The sequence below is a fragment of the Eucalyptus grandis genome, chromosome 2, assembly GCF_016545825.1.
Source record: "Eucalyptus grandis isolate ANBG69807.140 chromosome 2, ASM1654582v1, whole genome shotgun sequence".
Taxonomy (NCBI): Eukaryota; Viridiplantae; Streptophyta; class Magnoliopsida; order Myrtales; family Myrtaceae; genus Eucalyptus; species Eucalyptus grandis.
This window is the reverse complement of record NC_052613.1, coordinates 50,278,334-50,297,133: the sequence shown is the minus strand read 5'-3', so window position 1 is coordinate 50,297,133 and position 18,800 is coordinate 50,278,334. Positions and strand designations below refer to the sequence as shown.

At 42.4% G+C, this 18,800-nt stretch overlaps 5 protein-coding genes and 1 pseudogene across 6 annotated transcripts; 3 read left to right on the top strand and 3 right to left on the bottom strand.

Annotated features, from left to right (window-relative positions):
* Positions 1 to 3,459: 3,459 nt before the first annotated feature.
* Positions 3,460 to 4,319, top strand: LOC104433408. The gene has a single exon (XM_010046142.3). It carries the CDS (start codon positions 3,570 to 3,572, stop codon positions 4,134 to 4,136), a length of 567 nt encoding a protein of 188 aa, XP_010044444.2. The 5' UTR covers positions 3,460 to 3,569; the 3' UTR covers positions 4,137 to 4,319.
* Positions 4,320 to 6,216: 1,897 nt separating this feature from the next.
* On the top strand, positions 6,217 to 8,690 carry LOC104433407. The gene is made up of 2 exons (XM_010046141.3): positions 6,217 to 6,423; positions 7,315 to 8,690. The coding sequence occupies exon 2, from the start codon at positions 7,500 to 7,502 to the stop codon at positions 8,286 to 8,288; it is 789 nt and encodes a 262-aa protein (XP_010044443.1). The 5' UTR covers positions 6,217 to 6,423; positions 7,315 to 7,499; the 3' UTR covers positions 8,289 to 8,690.
* Positions 8,691 to 8,814: 124 nt separating this feature from the next.
* Positions 8,815 to 10,180, bottom strand: LOC104435599 (putative uncharacterized protein DDB_G0271982). The gene is made up of 4 exons (XM_010048320.3): positions 9,978 to 10,180; positions 9,542 to 9,872; positions 9,332 to 9,413; positions 8,815 to 9,237 (listed from the first exon to the last, which is right to left on the bottom strand). The coding sequence occupies exons 1-4, from the start codon at positions 10,162 to 10,164 to the stop codon at positions 8,977 to 8,979; spliced, it is 861 nt and encodes a 286-aa protein (XP_010046622.2). The 5' UTR covers positions 10,165 to 10,180; the 3' UTR covers positions 8,815 to 8,976.
* A 475-nt stretch (positions 10,181 to 10,655) lies between these two features.
* Positions 10,656 to 12,467, top strand: LOC104433406 (annotated as a pseudogene).
* Positions 12,468 to 12,592: 125 nt separating this feature from the next.
* LOC120285861 (uncharacterized protein At3g61260-like) lies at positions 12,593 to 14,442 on the bottom strand. Its single transcript, XM_010046137.3, has 6 exons — positions 14,360 to 14,442; positions 14,102 to 14,199; positions 13,636 to 13,841; positions 13,170 to 13,530; positions 12,960 to 13,041; positions 12,593 to 12,874 (listed from the first exon to the last, which is right to left on the bottom strand). Exons 3-6 carry the CDS (start codon positions 13,820 to 13,822, stop codon positions 12,683 to 12,685), a joined length of 822 nt encoding a protein of 273 aa, XP_010044439.1. The 5' UTR covers positions 13,823 to 13,841; positions 14,102 to 14,199; positions 14,360 to 14,442; the 3' UTR covers positions 12,593 to 12,682.
* A 1,649-nt stretch (positions 14,443 to 16,091) lies between these two features.
* Positions 16,092 to 18,021, bottom strand: LOC104433405 (remorin 1.4). Of its 2 annotated transcripts, none has more exons than XM_010046139.3 (6): positions 17,936 to 18,021; positions 17,643 to 17,740; positions 17,177 to 17,416; positions 16,702 to 17,071; positions 16,491 to 16,572; positions 16,092 to 16,405 (listed from the first exon to the last, which is right to left on the bottom strand). In XM_010046139.3, exons 1-6 carry the CDS (start codon positions 17,959 to 17,961, stop codon positions 16,214 to 16,216), a joined length of 1,008 nt encoding a protein of 335 aa, XP_010044441.2. In that variant the 5' UTR covers positions 17,962 to 18,021; the 3' UTR covers positions 16,092 to 16,213. The 2 variants fall into 2 exon arrangements, with proteins under 2 accessions (XP_010044441.2, XP_010044442.2); XM_010046140.3 differs by having other exon boundaries at positions 17,177 to 17,407.
* Between the last annotated feature and the right edge of the window lie 779 nt (positions 18,022 to 18,800).

Here is an 18,800-nt window from a genome sequence, read left to right as displayed (position 1 = left end):
TTCGTCATCAACAATAAACACGGTCCCCACTCCTCATCTCCAATTCCTTTGTCATCAACAATAAACGTTATTTTTTCTTTACAGTGTAGTCCAGCGATACTTTAAGTTGGCTTTCTCCAGTCTTGGATTAAGCCCTCGTCTCTACTTCAATCAAAGAAATATTGCCCACGTCGGGATTTAATGATATAAAAGGAGCATGACTTCAGATGAGTGCACCTAGAGTGAGTCAATCGATGTCTTACATTTCTTCATATGAAAAGATCACGAGCATTTTTCACTTAATTAATCTCTTCTAGATTGCACATTTTTAACATCATTTACAACACCATTTTGTGAGAAATACATTGCCCTCCTCCACATTTTGATGTGGATAATTGGATAAAATTTGAGAGCGCCATTTTCTATTTCAATATGACCACAGGGGAATCTCTTCACGATAACCAAATCATCATCATATTTGCCCTTAAAGACCGTGATCCTATTAAGGCCTATTTCTATTTCCTTGAAAGCAGACCAAAGTATTATAAATAAATATTGTAAGCTACAGTCACATAGCTCTTATATGAATAACCAAAATCTCCTAGAATATTATACTTTGCGACAAATACTTGCATTCTTATGTATTAGAACATATAAGGCAATTTAGTTACACTGATACTTCTTGCACGAGATTTTCACACATTTTATTTTGGAACGAAACGAGTCCCAATTTAGTTTTAAAATTTTCAATTGTTCCAATTTATTCATAAATATTTTGATGATTTGTCAATTTAGTCCTAAAGTAGATTAATACGCTTTTTCAAAGTATTTTCCTGATTTGACGGGTCAAAAATATTCGGCTACGGTTTTCGGTAGGTGCGAACATCGAATCAATGAAATGTTTTCAACATAACTATAGGGGAATCTCTTCGTGGCAACCAAGTCACCATTATATTTGCCCTTAAAGACCATGATCCTATCATAACATTTTCCTATTTCCTCGAAAGTAGACTAGAATATTGTAAATAAATCATATTAGTGTGACATCCGAAGTTTTCTTTGTAGTTTATGATATTTAGGATATATAATTAGTATAGTAACTGATTGATATGCTTTTAAATACGTATCGAACAAATTTCAAATATTAATATTTTACTGAGTTAAGTTTCCATATCGTTTTATATTTTTTGTTTAAAATTTTAGTGGTATCAAAATAATTTTCTGATTTACCGACATTTTAAACGAATATCGATTTTCTTGATTATTTTGCAATGTGAAGTATCTATCCAAATTAACACAACATCTCCATCTTTTTATTAAACCATGCTATTTGTCACAAATGTCTTCGTCTCCACCACATTTTTTATCCACATGTTTAAATTAAATCATTTGAACTTATCCATATGATCCTATGCATGACATAATCTTAACCCTAGTTATTTTTTTGTCAACATTTAACTCTAGTTAATTCACACAAGTGAGAAACCCAACATGCTATTAGCAAACTTACTCACACATGTTCATAAAACTAAATAGTCAATAAGCAACCAAGTTAAGTACTCATTAGAATAACTTAGCTTAGCGGCTAGACTTTTCACTTACATTGAAAATAGCTTGTGCAAAAATCCAAGCTTTAGCTTTCCTTTTAAGTAAAACAAAACTGAAATCAATAATTTTTGTTTTGAAAGCAACAAACCCATTTATGAAGAGTAGAGACAATTAATGACTTTACCTTGTTCAAATATGAAAATAAACTCATTACTTAAAAAAAAAAAATGTATGTGGGATCTTTTACTTTTACTCTCAGAATTGAAAGCAAAAGTTAAAAAGGAAGTGGAGAGTGATTGCTGAAGTAATAGAGTGGGGCCTTCTTTTGAAAATTCTCTCTATCCTTTTGTTTTTTTAGTTTTTTTCGTTGTTGTTGTTGTTTTTTTTTTTAATTGAGCACTTACCCTTCGATAGGATAAATATTTAAGAGTGAATTAATGGAGTTGCTTAATTAACTAAGGGTAAAATCATGATGTCTAAGAGTAGAGAGGCTTGTTGTTCCAATTAAAAGAGTTCATATGGCCCCTAAGTAGATAGTTTATACACGTGACACTGTTTCATAAGCCAATAAAAGAGATATTTTGGAGGGATTCGTCTCTTTTGGCCAAATAAATAGAAGTTAACATAGATGAAATAGGCATGGCATCAACAAGACCAAGTTTAATACCTCAATTTGCCAATAGGAGAAAGATAAAAATATAAGTTCAAAGAGAGACTTGTTGATGGAAGAAAGAGTTAAAAGAATAACTTTCCAAAGTAGCCTTTTTCATCCCGGTTGAATCACTAAAATGTTAAGGGAATTAGTACATAAAGTTGAACCGGTGTCCATTCTAAATATTAATAAAGCCGAAAAATATTGTGGACCCGTCAACACAATTAGCGAAACTTTTCGAACATAAGCTAATAATTAACTTAGTAAATTTCTATCATTGCTCAAACACAACGGTCATATTAATTGATCGCATAAAATTTCTAGCACATGATATTAATTGCAACCCAATTCCTACTTATTAATAATTTTTAGGTGTCACATTTCCTAGGGGCTTAAGCTTGTTGGGGAAATGTTGAGGTATTTGGCAAGCATATTGAGATAGCTTTCGACCAAGTGCTAGTCTTGAAAATGCTAAAAGTCCCAAGCCGTTCTCACTTAGCATTTTGAAATAGCATTTGTGAAATGCTGAAACTATGATTACAATACTCTTCCTTCCAAAATTACCCTCACTAATTCTTTAGTTTTCTGAATTTCCCTATTTTGTAACTGTTCATCTTCTTTGCAAGATTCTTCAGTTTGGTTGGTGAAGGGTTGGTGAGGGGTCAACGAGTGCCCAGCGAAAGATGAACGAGGGTCATGCAACCCAAGCGACCACAACCAGAGGTTAGGCGACCTTAGTCGATTGCTATTGGCACTAGATCTTGGCTCACCGGCAGCTAAAGCACTTTGTTAGGAGTCGACAAAGGGTTTTGAGTTTCTTTTTCTTTTTTTATAATAAGAAATATAAAAAGAAAATGTATCCAAAACCCATTGCAAAAGTTCTTTTACCAAACATTACTCGAACCTAAAGTGGTTTTGCAAAGGCTTTTTACCAAACGTAATTCGCATTCTCTCAAAAAGCTTTGACCTTCAGCATGCCAAAGTCCGTTCTCAAAGACGAACAAAACCCATCCTAAGAAAAACTAACTAATGGTATTGACCTTCCGGGCTGACCACGAGGAGAGGAGTGATCAAAATCTTGGGCTTGCAATCAAACATCATGCGCGTACAGTGCGCGTGGGCTTAATCAATTTCGCTCGCCAATCGCCCCGTCACGCCCGCGGCCCAAGAGACTAGAGTCCGTGTACATGTCGCGGCCGCTCAGCCCGAAGCTCTCCCCACCACCCGAGAGCCGCCCACTTTCACTGGTTTATCCTCGCCTCCTCTATTTAAAGCCCCCGAAATCCATGCTTTCTCCTCCGTCGCAATTTCCCCTTCCAATCCTCCTTTAAAAAGTCGTCCTCTTCGATCCTCGCTCCTCGATCTTCAGCCGCGACCCACCTCCGGCCAGATGGATCCGACCCACGCCACCCACTCTCAGTCGCACGGCCACGCCCACCACAAGCCCGACAACAGCGAGCTCATGGCCAGCGCCAAGGTCGTGGCGGAGGCCGCCAGGCACACCTTCAGCCACGAGACCAACAAGATCGACCGGGCCAGGGTCGCCGGAGCCGCCTCCGACATCCTCGACGCCGCCTGCCACTACGGCAAGCTCGAGGAGAAGAGCTACGGCAAGTACGTGGAGAAGGCCGAGGGATACCTCCACCAGTACGGCTCCTCCAACTCCTCATCCGCCGCCGCCGCCCGCCGGCCACCACGCCCCGCACGCGGAAGCCCCTGCCGCCTCCGCCGGCCACCACGCCCCGCACGGGGAAGCACCTGCCGCCGAGGCGCCGCACCACCACTCGTCGGGCCATTCCGGGGGCGAGGAGCAGTCCGGGAGCGGCGGGGGGTACGGGGATTACATGAAGATGGCCCAGGGGTTCCTCGGCTCCGGCGGCCAGGAGCATTCCGGGAGCGGCGGGGGTTACGGGGACTACATGAAAATGGCTCAGGGCTTTCTCAAGAAGTAGCGTGATCGTTAGATAAAATAAAACCCTCATAAGTTAGTCGGCCATGTGTTTGGGCTGTATCTCTGTCTCCCTCCCTCTCTCTGTTTTCTCTCTGTTTATGTCGTTCGTGCTTGTCTTGACTTGTGAATCGTGATTGTAATCGGCCGGATCGTATGTTTTTAACTGATGTGTTCTGATCGTTCGAAAGATTTCGATTCCTTGCTTGATTTCTCGTTCGTCCGTCGCGCGGTCGAGGCCGATTCGGTGGATGATGCGAATCGCGAGAAGCGATTAGAGATCATCCGGGCCGGAGGATCTGGGAAGATTTTCTTGCGGTTTCGTCGAGGCGAGGGGCTCTGATTTGTTGAACGGGTCAAGGATGGGCGAAAGGTAGCGAATGGATTGGCGATAAGGAAAAGAGTCAAAACAAAATGGGGGATTTACGTGGTGGCGCTTCCACCACACGACGGAGTGGGAGGCCACCAGCGAGAGCGACGTGTCGGTGGTTGCATTAATGTCTGGGAGCGGCAACTTTCCTGACGTTGACCCCCAAAAAAGCTTTAAAAAAAGCTGCACACGGATAATGCCTTGCTTGCTTTGCGAGGAGCTATTGCCCGCCCCGGGCCCATTAGATGGTAGTATTAAACTGGCATAATACCAAGAAACTACCCAAATTAGTGAACTGGTGATAAATTTGTATCAAATTATCCAAATTCATACAATTGCAATAAATTTACTATTTATTAGTTTTTATCAAATGTTACCGTTAAATTATTGAGTATGACGACTTGTGGCAATTAACGAGCGTACGAATTTGAGATTTTACCTTATATTTATTGCATGTGTATCAATTTATCACAAATTTATCAATTTTGGATTTTTTTATAGGAATTTATCACGAATATACTAATTTAAGATTTTTTTGTAATATTAATCTATTAAATTTGTGCTGGAAAAGTTGTTGGGAGGCAAGGAAAATGGGATCGTGGAAGATGAATGTGAAGAAGGAAAGAGAGGTGAATGTGAAGAAGGAAAGAAAGGTGAAGGGATGATTTCTTTCTTCCTCGGTTCCTTTTTTCGAGTGCCATCTCTAATGAAAAATATAGCCCTGCAATAAACTCCGATTGTGATGAATCCTATGATGTATGGGTGATGGGTATGTCACGCAATTTGAGTCGTAAACTCTTGCGCTCGCTATGAATGCATAAGTAGGTAAGAGTACATGTGTTAAGCTATTGAAAAAGTAGTAATGCTATTGAAAAAGTACTAACACCTCAAGAGGCTAGAGCAAGGCCTAATCGAAGATGATTAGAATTATTGATTGATGCTGTTTTCAAATTCTTCATATCTTATTCGGAATAATACTGATGATGTAAGATTGTCTTAGATCTTATTCGCTATAAATTAGTCTCCCAAAAGGAATACGCTTCTGTCTTTTAAAATTACTGGGCGGACGGACCTAAGGGGGAGTTGGTGGTGGCCCATCCCTCTGGTTCCATAATCTTTCTTAATTGAAAGGAAAAAGGTTCGAAAGATTATGCAAGTTACTTTAAGGAAAATTTTGTGATTTGACCTCTCTAAGCTTGGATTCTCAATCCGTCTTTGCTTAAAACTTGCAGCACACAATACTTTTTCCCTTAGGTTGTATTTTTCCGCACTCTCACTCGTTCTATTTTCATTGCTCGTGGCAATTTCATCGAAATTTTCATTTGAGTTTTCTCTCGCCCGAATTTAGTGACTCTGCATAGAGTACAGAAAAAAAAAAAAAGGAGGATGAAGATTGGTGAAGGAAATGCGTATCGAGGGAACGATTCTGTTAGTCCCATTTTTGTCCGTGGACCATCCATTTCAGCCCCCATTTGATTGATTACGTGCAAGAAAAGGGATGCGAATGAGAAAAAAGAAGAAATTCCGGGACTTGAAAAACGATACCGGATACAAACTTCAGGGCTCGCAACTGTAATTCCGCGTTTCCTCAGGGACCCCTTCGCATCATCACGCAAATTCCGCTATCCGAAGGAACCGGTGCAGCGTGTGGGCTCATGCCACGTCGTTTCGTAGTATCTCCTGCCGAATCGTTTACCAAATTTTTTTTTTCTTTTTTTTTTTTGGGCGTTTTGGTGTTATTTTCTGTGGGGGGGTTAGATTTGAGGGACGGAGAGGTCGAGAGAGACGAGAGGCCCCCCGTCCTTCGATCGCCTCTTCCCCATCTCCGCGCCGATTCCCCTTTCTCCTTCCTCTGCAAATCCTGCAATCGCCGCAATCTCCTCTCCTTCTCCCTCCCTCTCTTTCTCGGTCTCACTCCAATTCGAGGTAATTCTCGCGTTTTCAATTCGGGGGCTTTTCCGATCTTTTTCGCAGGCGGCCCCCATCTCATTTTCGAGATTCCGCGAAATCGTTCGCTCCAGTTTATAGGCTTCGCTCCTGTGAGGATCGCGCGTCGGTTTGTGTTGATGAATTCGGTGGACGTGGCCGCGTGTTGTCCGCGATCGCAAGCTCGCGTCGTACTTTTTGATGCATTAAAGGAGCTGCTGAATCATTGACATGTTGTTGCTGTTGTTGTTGTTTTCCCCCCCATAATGGCGGGCGTGTTTTTGCGAATTTTTTTTTTTTTTTTTCTGGGAAAGTACTCTTCTCTTTTTCTTTTTCTTTTTCTTTTTTTTCGCGAATTAGTAATGTAGGGGATGTATTTTCATGATGTCAGCTGGCTTTAATGGTCTGTTTATTCATAGTTGGTTGCAAGTTCCAAAATTTAATCACGGGATGCAGTTCTTCTGTCAGGAGGATAAGAACTATGGTAGAATTAGAGAGATAGGGTGGCTTGAGAATGCGGTTGCATATAATTTGGCGGGTAGCTCACGAACATCAGTGTGGCTTTGAGAGAGTGCCGCCGCCAACAGGAAATGCATGCTTATCCCCTCTTTTTGAGTCCAATGAAATCAATGGCAGTTTATAAATCGGGATAAGCAGGGGAGCAGTGTGACTTTTCTTGATGGCATTGCAGTTGTTCTAGAGAATAATGTCTGTTAAGCTGTCAACATCTTATGCTTTTTGGTGAATGTTTACCATTTCATCTGAGCATGAGCGTGATCCAATATTCCCCATTAGTTCCATTGCATTTTCGTATGGAAACCGTAGTCGTCAAAAATAAAATATCATGAGTAGTATGCATGAGGTTGACTGTTTTCCTTGCGTTTAATTCAGGTCGGGTTTGGACAAACAAAGCTGTTGCCTCGCCAGTGAGTCGGAGAAGGGAGCTGATAGAGAAAGTTACAGGCTGTATTCTGCTCGAGATTTTACCTTTGAGAGTTTCTTAGGTTAGATGGCATGCAATTCGCGGTTATAGCCTTTAGGAAATTCCTCCTTGAGCAAGTTATTTGATTGTTGCGATGTGGAAGTTTACGTCAAATGTCATTTCAAGCATCGGATTGAAAAAAAGCTCTAGTGAGCCAACTCGAGTATGTCAGGAGTGCTCAGATGATGAGGTTGCTTCAAATGTGAGCAGGGATGAAGGCTTGGAATGCCCTATATGCTGGGAGTCATTCAATATTGTCGAGAATGTGCCGTATGTCCTATTGTGTGGCCATACACTCTGCAAGAACTGTGTCCTCGCCCTTCAATCAGCTCTTTTGAATTTTCCGGGACAACAAATTAAGATACCCTTTCTCATTTCCTGTCCCTGGTGCCACTTGTTGTCGTTGAGGTGGATTCATAGGGGGAACCTAAAGTTCCCTCGCAAGAACTTCTTCCTTCTTTGGATGGTCGAGAGCTTGAATGGGGACCGGACCAAGTTTGCTTCCAGTTTATCTCTTGAACATCAATCAGTTAGCTCTCCAAGGCGCAATCTACCTCTTGGAAATCGATCTGGCAACGGTAGCCTCAGAAGGCAGCCAAGTTCTCGAAATTCCGGGCAATTGTCCCAGATGGAAAATGTCAGCCGCAGTTCCAATGGGCAGCATTCCCCTTTCCCTAAATCTCTGGATATATTCATTGACATTATGTCTAAGTTCCCATTGGTTATCGTGTTTCTCCTGATTCTGTTTTTTGTGCTGCCCAGTTGCGCTGTCATCTTGCTCCTGTATCTTCTGCTCACCATTCTTTTTGCAATACCCTCGTTTTTGGTATTGTACTTTGCATACCCCGTTTTGGGATGGCTAGTGAAGGAGATAACATCGTGAGATTTAGGTTTTCAATCACAAAGCCTGGGATCCTGCCTGTTCAAGATGTGATGTAGCTGGCTGTTTTCTCTGCAGTGGCCATGCGAATTGATTCAGGTTGTTGCTTCACCTATTTGAGTAGCTTTTTATAGAGTGGAAGTTTGAGGTGTTTCTTGGAAATGTATCTATTGCATTTGGGAAGAGGTTGATATTTATTTCAATGGCATTGATTGCACTAAGCAGCTGGTGGTACAATCTAAGTCTGTTATATGTTGATGTACATTAGGTGCAATAAGGGTATCCAAAAGGTCGTTCACTTTCTTGGTGGCCATGATGGAGATATAGCTAGGGACAGCACTTGTATGGATGTTTTATTGCAACTTCTCTGCATATTGCGCTGGCTATGCCGCAATTTTTGTTCTACTATTGCTGGCTCTTCATTATGGGCTAATGTTTTTAGTGAAATAGTAAAATGTACTGCTGTACAACCGCCACCCCCACCCCCAACAACAAAAAACACCAAAATTTAGTCTTGGGTGATGAAATTTATCATATCCACTGTTACCTTAACAGCAAATGATATGAAGCGGTCGTGTAACATATTGCAAACTCAGACTGTGCAAAGGTATCCTTGTGATCACACTGAGAGAAACGGATAGGAAAAAATATATTTTACGTCCTCAGCTTCGAGTATTTTGGGAGAGGCAGTTCAGGACCGACGATTTCTAACGCAGAGACATGTAATAGGAAGTTTCCAAGTGGTTGTGGGTCTATTTGATTTATCTCTAGCCTTCAACTCTTCACTCCTTTGCCTTTCCTTTGCCTGTGCTCTCGCTGCAGCCGTGATCAGTTCAATCCTCTCCTTCTGGGTCCAATATGTTTTCGATGCTTCTTCTCCTTTTTTCTCCAGTTCCCTCTGGATGGACCGATGTATTTGCGATGCTTTGGCTTTTTTTCTGTCCAGTTCCCTCTGCAGCCACATTACAAAGAATATAGGAAGAGTAAAAAAAAAAAAAAGAAACTTTATTTGATAACTAACTGCGGACTGGTGGCTTTAACCGAACCTGCGTCTCGTCCAATTTGCGTTTGGCCTTTAGCTTCTTTCGGCTCTCCCACGTAGCTATAACTGATATCAGGTTGTCGTAACTGGGAAAAAGAAACTGTGTTAAGGGAAATTGGTTGGAACTTTTTGACCGAGATGTTTCAGCCAATGAGCAATTCATTTTCTCCAAGAGAGGCAAAGATGATACTGAATTAACTATTAAAAAGCTGACCTTTTCTTGATCCAAAACAAGTCCTGTCTCATCTGGTCCTTCTCATTCAATTCGCTTCCATTGGGTGGCGGTGGAGCTGCGGGTTTGGTGGTGGGAAGCGGTTCAGTCGATGAGATCTCGGCTGTCATAGCGGTGACCTTCTTGAACTGTTTATCAGCTGATAAGGAGGCCTTCTTGATGAAAGGGGATGGTTTTGGCGGTGTGGGTGCTCCTCCTTTGGCGTCCTCGGTGCTTTCCAAGAGCTTCTCGGCAAAACTAGGACGTTTTTGCACGGGTTGCGCGGGACCGGTTATCGGTATTTTTCTGTCTAGGCTCTTTATTGATTCTTCACCTGTCGATGTAAGAAACTAAGGTTCCCATCAGTTGACGCCACATAGAATCTTTTATAAGTGCACTTTTCTTATATTAGTGGGCAAGATCATCCCAGATGCCGTACCAGTTTCTAGTTGCGTCAATACGTTATGCCTTTTCGACTTGGCCTTAGATAATGTGCTCTCAGGGCCCGCACTCGTTGGGCTGCGGTCGGGTGTGGCTGAATTTTCGATCTTGTTGGCTGCAAAGGCTGCGGCAGCCACGGCTGCAGTGGCCACGTCTTCGCCTCCAGGTCCATCGCTCCAGCACATTTGTTTGGTGAATTGTCTCTGCAACCAGCTTTGGTTTTTGAAGGCTAATCACCATGTTTAGACTTTATCAATGACATGAAAGTGGATTCATTAGATAGATTATTATAGATATGGACATGGTAAAATGACTTTTCTCTTTAATGAAAGAACTAGTGCTTTTAGCAACAAGGTATTTGCTAAGCAGCACTAAGCGAATGACATATTAGTAAACCGAGTTTGAATTACCTCCTTTGAAAGATCGAGTCTTCTGGGCTGGTGTCTTTCTGTCCTTGATGTTGCTGGTTCCTTCTGAGAGAGAGAGAGAGAGAGAGAAGAAGAAGAAGAAGAAGAAGAAGAAGAAGAAGAAGAAGAGACTTGATGACTTCTGTGATACGTAGGAGTTTTGCAAGCAAAGTTCCATATGCTTTGCATGCAAAGCCTGGTTTGGATCTTCTCGGCAGCCAACATAAGGTCAAGCAAAGTATTCTCTCTCTGCATGCCTCTGCCGCATTTTGACTTACTTTCTGCTGAAGGAAGACTCTAACTTTTGTGCCCTTTTCTCTTGTGCTCTCTTTTGCAAAACGAAGCACCCTAAAGCCTTAAAGCCATCCAAGATTTTGCACGGCGGTATGTTACCAGAACTTATGGCAGAAGAACAATGAAACTCTTTTTAGGTTTGTCTAAAAGGTTGGAGCGCAAGAAGACTGAATAACTTGGAGCTCACTCCAAAATTCCCCATAGTTCCATTGCATTTTGGTATGGAAACTGTAGTCTTTGAAAGTAAAATATCATGAGTAGTATGCATAAGGTTAACTGTTTTCCTTGTGTTTAATTCAGGTCAGGTTTGAACAGACAAAGCTGTTGCCTCACCTGTGAGTCGGAGAAGGGAGCTGATAGAGAAACTTACAGGCTGTATTCTGCTTAAGATTTTTCCTTTGAGAGTTTCTTAGGTTAGATGGCATGCAATTCGCAGTTATGGCCTTTAGGACCTTCATCCTCGAGCAAATTATTTGATTGTTGTGATGTGGAAGTTTATGTTAAATGTGATTTTAAGCATCGGATTGAAAAAAAGCTCTGGTGAGCCAACTCAAGTTTGTCAGGAGTGCTCAGATGATGAGGTTGCTTCAAATGTGAGCAGGGATGAAGGCTTGGATTGCCCCATATGCGGGGAGTCATTCAATATATTTGAGAATGTGCCTTATGTTCTATTGTGCGGCCATACACTCTGCAAGAACTGTGTCCTCGCCCTTCAATCAGCTCTTTTGAATTTTCTAGGACAAAAAATTAAGATACCCTTTCTCATTTCCTGTCCCAGGTGCCACTTGTTGTCATTAAGGTGGATTTATAGGGGGAACCTAAAAATCCCTCTCAAGAACTTCTTCCTTCTTTGGATGGTCGAGAGCTTGAATGGGGACCGGACCAAGTTCACTTCCAATTTCTCTCTTGAACATCAATCAGTTAGCTCTCCAAGGCACAATCTAGCTCTTGGAAATCGATCTGGCAATGGTAGCCTCAGACGGCAGCCAAGTTCTTGAAATTCCAGGCAATTGTCCCAGATGGAAAATGTCGGTTGCAGTTCCGATGGACAGCATTCCCTTTTCCCTAAATCTCTGGATATATTCATTGACATCATGTCTAAGTTCCCATTGGTTATTGTGTTCCTACTGATTCCGTTTTCTGTGCTGCCCACTTGCGCTGTCATCTTGCTCCTGTATCTTCTGCTCACTATTCCTTTTGCGATACCCTCGTTTTTGGTATTGTACTTTGCATACCCTGTTTTGGGATGGCTGGTGAAGGAGATAGCATCATGAGATTTTGGTTTTCAATGATGATACCTGGGATCCTGCCCCTTCAAGACGTGATGTAGTTGGCTGTCTTCTCTGCAGTGGCCATGCGAATTGATTCAGGTTGTTGCTTCACCTATTTGAGTAGCTTTTTATAGAGTGGAAGTTTGAGATGTTTCTTGGAAATGTATCAATTGCATTTGGGAAGAGGTTGTCATTTATTTCAATGGCATTGATTGCACTAAGCAGTTGGTGGTACAATCTAAGTCTATCCTATGTGGATGTATAGGAGATGCAATAAGGGTATCCAAAAGGTCACTTTCTTGGCGGCCATAGTGGAGATATAGATAGGGACAGTACGGTTTTTTTTTTTTCAAGGATAGAGAGGGACAGTACATGTATGGATGTTTTATTGCAACTTTTCTGCATATTGCACTGGCTATGCTGCGATTTTTGTTCTACTATTGCCGGCTCTTCATTATGGGCTAATGGGTTTAGGGACCTGGTAAAATGTGCTGCTGTATTTTCTTTACGTGCTCCTTTAGCTTCCCCCCATCTTCCTCCCCCATAATTTAGTCTTGGGTGATGAAAGTACCTTCACAGTGAAGGGTAAGAAGCGGCCATGTAACATCTTGCAAACTCAAAACCGTACAAAGGTATTCTCATGATCACACCAAGAGAAGTGGATAGGAAGGAATATATTTTACATCCACAGTTTCGAGTATTTTGGGAGAGTCAGTTCAGGGCTGACGATTTCAGAAGCAGAAACATGTAGTCGGAAGTTTCCCAGTGGTTCCGAGTCTATCTGCTTTATCTTGGGCCATCAACCCTTCCCTCCTTTGCCTTTCCTGTGCCTGTGCTCTTGCTGCGGCCACGATCAGTTCAATCCGTTGCATCCCGGTTTGATATGTTTTCGATGCTTGTTCTCTTTTTCTCTGCAGTTCACTCTGCAGCCACATTACAAAGAATATAAGAAGAGTGAAAGAAACCTTAATTTTATACCTAACTGCGAACTGTTAGCTTCGACTGAACCTCTGTCGCGTCCAATTTGCGTCTGGCCTTTTTCTTCTTCTGGGTCTCCCAAGATGCTATAACTGCGTTCAGGTTGTCGTGACTGGGAAAAAGAAACTGTGTTAAGGGAAATTGGTTGGAACTTTTTCACCGAGATGTTTCAGGCAGTGGGCAATTCTTTTTCTCCGAGAGAGACGAAGATGATACTGAATCAACCAATAAAAAGCTGACCTATTCTTTATCCTAGACAGCTCCTGTCTCAACCAGGCATCCGCTTTCGATTCGCTTCCAGGAATTGCCGAACTTTGCCTAGTTTTGAATTCGGGTGGCGGTGGAGCTGTGGATTTGATGGTGGGAAGCGGTTTGGACGATGAGATCTCAGGTTTTATACTGGTGACCTTCTTGAACTGTTTATCAGCTGATGAGGAGGCCCTCTTCACGGAAGGGGATGGTTTTGGCGGTGTGGGTGCTCCTTCTTTGGCGTCCTCGGTGCTTTCCAAGAGCTTCTCGGCCAAAGTCGGACGTTTTTGCACAGGTTGGGTGGTACCGGTTATCGGTATTTCTCTATCTAGGCTCTTTATTGATTCTTCACCTGTCAATGTAAGAACCCTTATTTCCCATCAGGGGACACCACAGAGAATCTTTTAAGAGTGCACTTCCCTTTAATTAGTGGGCAAGATCATCGCAGATGTTGTACCAGTTTCTAGTTTCGTCGATACGCTTTGCCTTTTGGACTTGGCCTTGGTTAAGGTGCTCTCTGGGCCCGCACTCGCTGGGTTGCGGTTGGGTATGGCGGATCCTTCGATCCTGTCGACTGCCAAGGCTGTGGCAGCCACGGCAGCAGCTAGTTCGCCTTCACCTCCACGTCCATCACTCCGGCTCATTTGTTTGGTGAAATTGTTTCTGCAACCAGCTTTGGCTTTTGTTATCCGCAAGACCTTGATGAAGGCTAATCACCATGTTTAGACTTCGACGGTGACATGAAAGCGGATTTATTCAATAGATTATTATAGATATGAACATGGTAAAATGACTCTCTTTATTGAAAGAATTAGTGCTCTTAGCAACAAGGTATTTGCTAAATTGAACCTTAAATCGAAAAATTTTGCATTCCAATGGCAGCGCTAAGTGAATGACATACTATTAAACTAAGTTTGAATTACCTCCTTTGAAAGATTGAATCTTTTGGGCTGGTATCTTTCAGTCGTTGATGTTGCTGGTTCCTTCTGCCTTCTCTTGTCCTACACCAGAGAATTTTAACCTAGCAGAGAATAGCTACAATTTGGTTAATACATGACCTATGACTGACATAATTTGATTTTCTGAGGTCCGACATCCAAAGATAAATCATAGTCTGCAATATGTATAGCTGATTTAAGATTTGAGAGAGATAGAGAAGAAGAAGAACACACTGAGGCTACCTCGTTTGGTTAAGCAACTGCTCCATTGAGTCGGTGATGCAAGTTGAGAAAGATGGAATTCATGGTGGGTATTACATGAAGGACAAACCCAAGAGAGATTTAAGGTTTGTTTAACTAGATGACGTCTGTGATGCGGAGGAGTGTTGCAAGCGAAGTTCAATATGCTTTGCATGCAAAGCCTGGTTTGGATCTTCTCGACAGCCAAACTTAAGGCCAAGTAAAGTATCATCTCTCTGCATGCCACTGCCGCATTTTGACTTACTTTCTGCTGAAGGAAGAGAATGCTTTCTTGAACTTTTGTGCCTTTTTTCTTGTGCTCTCTTTTGTAAAACGAAGCACCCTAAAGCCTTAAAGCCATCCAAGATTTTGCACAGCGGTATGTTACAGGAACTTATGGCAGAAGAACAATGATACTCTTTTTAGGTTTGTCTAAAAGGTTGGAGGGTGAGAAGACTGAATCACTTGGAGCGCGCTCCAAAATTCCCCATTATTTCCGTTGCATTTTCGTATGGAAACTGTAGTCATTGAAAGTAAACTATCATGAGAAGTATGCAAAAGGTTAACTGTTTTCCTGTGTTTAATTCAGATCGGGTTTGGACAAACAAAGCATTGCCTCACCAGTGAGTCAGAGAAGGGAGCTAGTAAAGAAACTTACAGGCTTTATTCCGGGCAAGATTTTTTCTTTGAGAGTTTCTTAGGTTAGGTGGCATGTGATTCGCGGTAACAGACTTTAGGAATTCCCTCCTCAAGCAAATTATTTGACTGTTGCGATGTGGAAGTTTGCATCAAATGTCATCTCAAGCATCGGATTGCCAAAAAGATCCAGTGAGCCAACTCGAATACGTCAGGAGTGCTCAGATGATGAGTTTGCTTCAAATGTAAGCAGGGACGAAAGCTTGGAATGCTGCATATGCCGGGCGTCATTCAATATTGTTGAGAATGTGCCGTATGTCCTATTGCGTGGCCATACACTCTGCAAGAACTGTGTCCTCGCCCTTCAATCATCTCTTTTGAATTTTCCGGGACAACAAATTGAGATATCGTTTCTCATTTCCTGCCCACGGTGCCGCTTGTTGTCATTAAGGTGGATTCATATGGGGAGCCCAAGGTTCCTCGCAAGAACTTCTTCCATCTTTGGATGGTTGAGAGCTCGAATGGGGACCGGACCAAGTTTACTTCCAGTTATTCTCTTGAACATCAGTCAGTTAGCTCTCCGAGGTGCAATCTACCTCTTGCAAATCGATCCAGCAATGGTTAGGGACGAGATCGGACATTTATCGATAATTCAAGGACCAAATTGAACAAATTAAAAGTCTAGAGATGGGATTGCACATTAAGTGAAAGTTTAGGACCTGTTTGTGACATTTTCCCTTATTTCAATGGCATTGTTTGCACTAAGCAGCTGGTGGTACAATCTAAGTCTATTCTATGTGGATGCATAAGAGGTGCAACAAGGGTATCCAAAAGGTCGTTCACTTTCTCGGCGGCCACAGTGGAGATATAGATAGGGACGGTACTTTTATGGATGTTTTATCACATCTTTTCTGCATATTGCACTGGCTATGCGGCAATTTTGGTTCTACTATTGCTGGCTCTTCACTATCTGTGAGACGTGCTGCTGTATTTTCTCTACATGCTCTTTATGTTTCTTTTTTCCCCTTCTGATTAGTCTTGGTTGATGAAATTTGTCGTATCCGCCGGTACCTTAACAGCGAATAATGAGAAGCGGCCATGTAAAATCTTGCAAACTCAGACTGTACAAATGTATTATCGTGATCACATCGAGAGAAAACAAATATATTTTACATCCGCAATTTCGATTATTTTAGGAGAGCCAGTTCAGGGCTGGCGATTTTAGAAGCAGAGACATCTGGTCGGAAGTTTCCCAGTGGTTCTGATTCTATTTGCTTTTTCTTGGGCCTTCAACTCTTCATTTCTTTGCCTTTCCTCTGCTTGTTTTCTTGCTGCGGCCGTGAATTTTTCAATGCTGTCCATCTCGGTCTGAAATGTTTTCAACGCGTTGTCTCTCTTCTTCTCCAGTTCACCCTGCATCCATATTATAAAGAATATAGGAAGAGTTAGAAAAACCTTAATTTTATACCAAACTGCGAACCGATAGCTTCAACCGAACCTCTGTCTCGATCAATTTGCTTTTGGCCTTTTTCCTCTTATGGGTCTCCCACGTGTTTATGGTTGAGTTCAGTTTGGCGTACCTGGGAAAAAGAAACTGTGTTAAGGGAAATTGGCGGGAACATTTTGACCGTGATGTTTGAGCCAAAGAGCGATTCTTTTTCTCCGAGAGAGACGAAGATGATACCGAATCAAACTAATAAAGAGCCCACCTATCGTTGATCCTAGACATCTCCTCTCTGATCCAGATATCCGCTTTCTGTTTGCCTCCAGGAATTGCCGAACTTTGCCCAGTTTTGAGCTGGCGTGGCCGCGGAGGTGGTGGTTTGATGGTGGGAAGCCGTTCGGACGTCGGGGACGGCAAGATCTCAGGTTTCATACTGGGGACCTTCTCGAACTGTTTACCAGCTGATGAGGAGGCCCTCTTCATGGAAGGGGATGGTTTTGGCGGTGTGGGTGCTCCTTCTTCGGCGTCCTCTTCTTCCGAGTCCTCGGTGCTTTCCAAGAGCTTCTCGACAAAACTAGGACGTTTTTGCACGGGTTGGGCGGGACCGGTTATGGGTATCTTCATTGATTCTTCACCTGTCAATAAAAGGACCCTTTTTTCCCATCAGGTGACACCACACAGGGTCTTTCGTTAGTGCACTTTTCTTTAATTAGTGCGCAAGATCGGCCCAGATGCTGTACCAGTTTCTGGTCGCCTCGATGCAGATTGCCTTTTGGACTTGGCCCTGGTTAAGGAGCGCTCAGGGCCCGGACTCATTGGGCTTCGGTCGGGTGTGTCGGAATCTTGGATCCTCTCGACTGCCAAGGCTGCAGCAGCCACGGCAGCCGCCACTTCGTCTTCGCCGGCGGGTTCATCACTCCGGCTCATTTGTTTGGTGAATTGTCTCTGCAACCAGCTCTGGCTTCTCTTATCTGCAAGACCTTGATGAAGGCTGGTCACCATGTTTAGACTTTGACAGTGACATGGAAGCGGATTTATTATATAGATTATTATAGCTACGAACATGGTAAAATGTCTCCTCTTTAATGAAAGAACTCGTGCTTTTAGTAACAAGGTATTTGCTAAATCGAATCTTAAATCGAAATTTTTTTTGTTCCAATGGCTGCGCTACGCGAATGACATATTAGAAAACCAAGTTTGAATTACCTCCTTTGAAGGACGGAGTCTTTTGGGCTGGTGTCTTACTGTCCTTAATGTCGCTGGTTCCTTCTGCCTTTTCTTGTCCTACACCAGAGAATCTTAACCTGGCAGAGAATAGCTACAATCTGGTTAATACATGACCTATGACTAACATAAATTGATTTTCTGAGGTCTGACATCCAAAGATAAATCATAGTCTGCGATATGTATGGCTGATTTAAGAGCATGGCATTCAAATGAAACTTGCCACGACATGATCATCAAGAGAGAGAGAACAAAAAAGAAGAGATTGAGGATACCTCCTTTGCTTAAGCAACTGCTCCATTGAGTCAGTGATGCGGATTGAGCAAGAATTTGGAATTCATGGTGGGTGTTATATGAAGGACAACCCCATGACAAATTTAAGGTTTATTTAACTTGATGATATGTCTGCGTCTGTGATACGCAGGAGGGTCGCAAGCAAAGTTCAATATGCTTTGCATGCAAAGCCTGGCTTGGATCTTCTCGGCAGCCAACATAAGGCCAAGCAAAGTATTCTTTCTCTGCATGCCTCTGCTGCCTTTTGACTTCCTTTCTGCTGAAGGAACAGCATGCTTTCTCTAACTTTTGTGCCTTTTGTCTTGTCTTTCTTTTGCAAAACGAAGCACGCTAAAGCCTTGAAGCCATCCAAGATATTGCGTAGCTTTTAGTTTTTGAAAAAAGGTAAGCTTTTTCAGTCTGTTACAGGAATTTATGGCAGAAAAACAATGAAACTCTTTTTAGTCTTGTCTAAAAGGAGATGTGATTTGTTAATGCAATTAATTTAAAGCTCTCTTCAAGTCTTGCTTGGATCCCTAGCCTAAAAGTTGCAAACAACAGGAAATATACAGAAAAAAGGGGACCTCCATTGGGGGTTGTACCAAGTCAAACCGAGGATAACCCTTCCGAGTATGGGGAGATATGTGAGTTAGTAAGATTTACTTATATCATGCTGAGAAACTCGCCAACGGAATAGTGAAACTTACAGACACCAAATTAGGAAAAATAACCGTCACCCATCGAAATTTACCATTTTCTATCACGGAATTGTAGGGTCCTGCCGTAACTTTTAATTGAATGCCATTCAAGTCCTACATTAATACTACGTTATAGATTCAAACCAAAGTCATGTATATAGGTGTCATG

Bases quoted from the DNA above. Each gene is read 5' to 3' on its own strand.
- LOC104435599 (XM_010048320.3), bottom strand. From the start codon at position 10,164: ATGTGCTGGAGCGATGGACCTGGAGGCGAAGACGTGGCCACTGCAGCC. The intron at 9,873-9,977 runs GTACGGCATCTG...TTACATCGACAG, and splicing joins ATTGACGCAACTAGAAACTG to GTGAAGAATCAATAAAGAGC. The intron at 9,414-9,541 runs GTCAGCTTTTTA...TCTTTTTCCCAG, and splicing joins TTGTTTTGGATCAAGAAAAG to TTACGACAACCTGATATCAG.
- LOC104433407 (XM_010046141.3), top strand. From the start codon at position 7,500: ATGTGGAAGTTTACGTCAAATGTCATTTCAAGCATCGGATTGAAAAAA.
- LOC104433408 (XM_010046142.3), top strand. From the start codon at position 3,570: ATGGATCCGACCCACGCCACCCACTCTCAGTCGCACGGCCACGCCCAC.
- LOC120285861 (XM_010046137.3), bottom strand. From the start codon at position 13,822: ATGAGCCGGAGTGATGGACGTGGAGGTGAAGGCGAACTAGCTGCTGCC. The intron at 13,531-13,635 runs GTACAACATCTG...TTACATTGACAG, and splicing joins ATCGACGAAACTAGAAACTG to GTGAAGAATCAATAAAGAGC. The intron at 13,042-13,169 runs GTCAGCTTTTTA...TCTTTTTCCCAG, and splicing joins CTGTCTAGGATAAAGAATAG to TCACGACAACCTGAACGCAG.
- LOC104433405 (XM_010046139.3), bottom strand. From the start codon at position 17,961: ATGGAGCAGTTGCTTAAGCAAAGGAG. The intron at 17,417-17,642 runs GTAATTCAAACT...GCCTTCATCAAG, and splicing joins GACTCCGTCCTTCAAAGGAG to GTCTTGCAGATAAGAGAAGC. The intron at 16,573-16,701 runs GTGGGCTCTTTA...TCTTTTTCCCAG, and splicing joins ATGTCTAGGATCAACGATAG to GTACGCCAAACTGAACTCAA.